At 40.1% G+C, this 4957-nt stretch overlaps 1 protein-coding gene across 1 annotated transcript; it reads right to left on the bottom strand.

Moving 5' to 3' along the window:
• Positions 1-1841: 1841 nt before the first annotated feature.
• Positions 1842-4612, bottom strand: LOC100464624 (melanoma antigen preferentially expressed in tumors). The gene is made up of 3 exons (XM_034653571.1): positions 4249-4612; positions 3195-3797; positions 1842-2355 (listed from the first exon to the last, which is right to left on the bottom strand). Exons 1-3 carry the CDS (start codon positions 4542-4544, stop codon positions 1842-1844), a joined length of 1413 nt encoding a protein of 470 aa, XP_034509462.1. The 5' UTR covers positions 4545-4612.
• Positions 4613-4957: the final 345 nt, after the last annotated feature.

Raw genomic sequence — 4957 nt, 5'->3', positions numbered from 1 at the left:
AAGAAACAATATATACAATTCACTTATTAGTTATTCTAACATGTGTGTCTAAGTCAGAAATGCAGGGTGTTATCACAAAATGGAAATAACACGTTATTAACTATTTTTATTAATTATCAACTTTTACATTTTTTCTCTAAGCCTTTGAAATGCAGTTTGTTATTTCAAGATTGTAAGCAATAAGAAAAAAATTTTAAAAATTTTAGTGAGTCTTTAAAATGCAAGTTTCATTTCAACATGGAAACAACATCAGCATATCATTGTTACTTTTACATTCTTCTTACTAAGTCTTGAAAATGCAGTCTGTTTTCATCTCAACAAGGACAGGCTATACATAAAGTAGTAATTATTTTCCATTCGTTTTTTGTTACTAAGTCATTGAAATTCAATGTTATCATTGTAACATATGACAGGAATAAACTTAGATTCTGATTCCTAAATAAGTCTTTGAAATACAATGTTTTATCATTTTGACATGTAAACATATAACAAATCGTTAACATTTTTTTCTTACCAAGTCTCTGAAATACAGTGCTATTATTACAAAATGTAAACAATATAGGGGCGCCTGGGTGGCTCAGACAGTTAAGCAAGCGTCTGCCTTCAGCGCAGGTCATGATCCCAGAGTCCCAGGATCGAGCCCTGCATCAGGCTACCCGTTCAACAGGGAGTCTGCTTCTCCCTCTGCCCCTCACCCCCCCCAAATAACTAAATAAAATCTTAAAAATGTAAACAATATTTAAAAAGTTAATTTACATTCTTTCTTTATGGTCTCTGACATGCCATACATTATCATTTCAATATATGAAGAATATAAGTAAGTTATCGATTCGTTATCCTCTGTCTTTTGTTTCTTACCAAGTCTTGGATATACACTGTGCATTTAATACTTAGAGCAAATTTCTAGTGCTCAGTAGCCACATAGGCTAGTGTATACCATAATGAACAGTGTAACTCTAGTGGAAGAGCAGAGGGAGCAAAAACATATGGAATTATGTATACCATGAAGGAAATGTACACGGCACATTAAGAGAGAGCAGCAGCAGAGTCAATCTACTTGGATAAGGAAGAAAAAAAATCTATCTGAGGGGGAAACATTTTAAGCCATGGCCTGATTGGTTATACAACAGCATAAAGAGGCTGACATGGATTGAGCAGAGTATGTAAGAGAAAAAGTGAAAAAAATCTGGGGTGGAGGGGTGGTAAATAATTTTCCCAAATGCCCTAAAAAAGAGTGGAGAAACTGAAAAATCATAGGAATATCTATACTCTGAATGGTTTGAGATCAAGGACTTTATATTTTGCAGCACCTAGAACAGTACCTAAATCATAACAGGTATTTGGTGAATGTATGTGAAATAAGGAATAACCGAGCCAGAGGTCTGGGCCTGGGAAAGCAGGTAGCAACATGCTAATAAAAGAATCAGTAGGAAAAGCCACAGCATAGGGAATATAGCCAATGATACTGTAACGGGGTTGTATGGTGACATATGGTAGCTCCCCTTGTGGTGAGCATAGCATAACATACAGAGAAACTGAATCACTATTCTGTACACTTGAAATGAATGTAACATTACCTGTCAACTATACTCAAAAACAACCAACAACAAAAACCACCAGTAGGTAGTGGGCATAGTTTGTTTCCTTTTACTCACATAGGATTTCTCATAAGCAACCCAAGGCAATCATAAAGGTCAGTTACGTATCTAATCTCCCTAACCCCAGTTTCCTCAAACAGTAGAATTTTATCTATGTGTCTAACAAATGTGAACTTCAGACAAAACACCCAATGCTTTAATGGTCACACATCAGTGTTGAAACAACTCCTTGTACTATGGAACTCACTCAGGACAAGTGGTCCATTTCATGTCATCTCTCTCTACCACCTGCAGCATTGCTGCCAACTGGGCCTGCACTTCAGCAAGTTTTTGTTGGTCCAAACTGCCAGGAAAACTCCATTGTTCATAGCAGTGGACAGGAACAGGATAAATAACATGCTTCAGCTCCATCAAGCATGTTATATGTTGCAGAAGATCCATGAGCAGAGGCATTGTAATGGGGTTGAAGGCAAAGCTAAGGACACGGAGGTGGGTACAGTGGCTCAGGGCTGGGATGACAGCAGAGAGAGTAGAATCAGTTATGAGGCAATTATTTATCTCCAGATACTGCAGGGTGCCTGCGACCTTCTCTAGCAGAGTCCGGAAGGGCTCATAAACTTCTGAGAATATCTGGTTGTTACTGAGATTCAACAGCCTTAGGTGGGTGGCCTGAGAACTCTGGGACAGGACAGTAATATCTCTGTTAGACAGGCCACAAAAAGATAGACACAACGTATCCAACTGAGGTGGCAGGATTCTGTAGAGAGAAAAAAGAAAGCCTATTTCAGAAAAATGAGGACTGGATCAGGGCAGCGAGACCTGAACTATAGATACCTAAGGCTCTGGAATAAACCAATTTGTACATATTTTGCAACAGTGGTTAACAACGTGGACTTTGCAATCAAACTTAATAGGCTTGTGACCCCGTGGACTTTGCAATCAAACTTGATAGGCTTGTGACCCTGAGAAAGTTACTTTTCCCCTCTGAGATACAGTTTTTTAATCTTTAAAATGTGTCAACGGTAATTATTATACATGGTCATGGGAAAGATTAAGCGAGAAAAGTTGTATGCACTTGGTATATACAACACAGTCACTTACTCGGTGAAGATAGGTCTAGGAAAACACCCAACTTAGGGTTCCCTTTGACTAACTCCCAGAAAACAAGTTCTCCATTCAGGGTCTAAGCCTCGGGGGAAATACAGGAGCAAAAGGATCTGGCAGTGTTAACTACCGTGGCTAGCCCAAAGGGATGTGCATCATCTGAATGCTTCCCTCTCCTGTCTAGAAAGCTGTAAACTCCAATAGAAGAAGAACTGAGTCTTTTCACCAATATATTTACAAACTTTTCATACTGTCTGCACACGGTCAACTGAATGAATGAATGAATGAATGAACACAGCTTTCTTTTCAAATACTGTCTGTCTCCTCACAATGAGATCCCTCTCACTAGCCTGGCCAGTTTCAAACTCCTGCCAGTACCCACACTGATGCAGAAGGAGAAATAGGTTACAAGTAGCCTGGGATATCTAAGTATGGTCTCTTCTCCTAACAGTGGGGTGTTCAGGGAACCCAGGTTCCTCCCCACCCCTTCACCTGAGCAGTTTATGCAGTTGATCTGTAAGGCAGAATAAAGCCAAGCTGAGCTCCTGGAGGTTGTGTAGTTGCCCAAGCTGGATGAGAAAAGTTCTGAAGTCTTCACCTTTACAACGTTTAAAGGAGATGTTAGACAAACTAATGCTGTTCAGGTGGATCGTCTGAGCCAAAAGGGTGGTGACTTCATTCAGATAAGCCTGATTCAATTCCAGGTGATCAATGCATCCTAGATCCAGAAACTGCAGGACACTTTTGTGGGCAGACATTTTATCAATTTGCAAATCTCTGCAGCAGATGTGCAAAGACCCAAAGCTCTGCTCAACTTTACTCTGAAGGAAAGAAATAAATTGCTTTGTTCTCAAGGTATCATTGAAAGAAAGGTCCACTAATAATTCCATGGTTTTCTGGGTTGATGGAGGCTCAGACTCTGAATTAACATTTCCAAGGCACTTGACATTATGCTGGGCTTCTTCTGTTTTAAGGATAGAGTGTTGAGAGTAAACACAAGACTGAAAACAGAAAGGAAATGTGGAACTGATCTCTGAGCATGTTGTCCCACAGTCTGGGTCTTGCCTCAAATCTAGGATCCTCAGTTTTGGCCCCCTGTAAGGAGAGGAAGAGAGAACACACATAAGAAGTAGCTGATTTTAATATAACCCAGCAAGATCAATGATGGCAAGCAGAAACAGAACTCTTTATCCCTGGTATTCACTCTATATACCATTCACCAGGAAGTCCTTTTATACAAATTTAGCATCTTTCACTCTTTACCCATATTTTCTTCCCTTCTGGTCCTCCCCAGTCTCAACACCCATGTCCTTCTATGTAATCACACTCAGGAGATAGGTCCACCACCTCAATGACCTCTATTCTATAATCAAGCCTGTAAGACACTGGAGTCCCTAAGGTAACCCCAAGTACTGGACCAATAGCCCCACAGAGATCTTCAGAACTCACCCCTGGCTACTTTGGGAGACTCTTAAGTATCTCCCTGCCCCAGGCTCTAGCATACCCTTCTGCTGACTGACTATGTTTCTACTGGACATAAGCTTACCAAGAGGAAGAATTCTGGTCAGAGAGGATCTGCAGACCACCAATCATGGCTTCCAAGATTTCATAGTATGACTCTTGTACACTCAGTGCCCCAATATGGAGACAACGAAAGGGCCAAACCTTCACCATTGCTTTTACTGTCTTCTTATGCCCTCCCAAGAAGGCCTCAATGAACAAGGGAACAAAGAGGTCTCTTGGGAGTTCTTCCAGGGCATGGATAGCTGCAGGCTCATTACTCAGCAGACTTCTTGCAGCAAGCTTTAGCAGTGTGGCTATGGCCTTTTGGTCCATCTTCATAAACGTGCTTCAGGGTGAGGAATATTTAGAAATCCTGAAAAGATATCTACGGTCTCATGTGCTTCCAAGATTAGCTATGAACAAGACAGTTATTGAATAAACATATGGTGAATCAGAGAGCCAACTCAGGTGACTTCTACTATAGAAACAGAATAAAAATAGACTTCTATGTGTGTCTAAGTATATATGTGCATGCATATATACATACACACACACACACACACACATATATATATATACTCACACACACACACTATATATATATTTACATAAGATAAAATGCCATTAGAAATCAGAGGTAAGTTAGCAGAACACAATGTTAACCACCCAGCTGCTTTCTTTCCAATATTTCCTCCCAAAAGGATATAAACCAGTAAGAAGGAAAATGTAAATCTGCATAAAAGCCACACCCT

Source organism: Ailuropoda melanoleuca, unplaced genomic scaffold, assembly GCF_002007445.2.
Source record: "Ailuropoda melanoleuca isolate Jingjing unplaced genomic scaffold, ASM200744v2 unplaced-scaffold9825, whole genome shotgun sequence".
Taxonomy (NCBI): Eukaryota; Metazoa; Chordata; class Mammalia; order Carnivora; family Ursidae; genus Ailuropoda; species Ailuropoda melanoleuca.
Note: the sequence above shows the minus strand (reverse complement) of the source record. Positions and strands in the feature narration are given on the sequence as shown.

Bases quoted from the DNA above. Each gene is read 5' to 3' on its own strand.
- LOC100464624 (XM_034653571.1), bottom strand. From the start codon at position 4,544: ATGAAGATGGACCAAAAGGCCATAGCCACACTGCTAAAGCTTGCTGCA. The intron at 3,798-4,248 runs GTAAGCTTATGT...CTCTCCTTACAG, and splicing joins GACCAGAATTCTTCCTCTTG to GGGGCCAAAACTGAGGATCC. The intron at 2,356-3,194 runs GTGAAGGGGTGG...TTCTCTCTACAG, and splicing joins CAACTGCATAAACTGCTCAG to AATCCTGCCACCTCAGTTGG.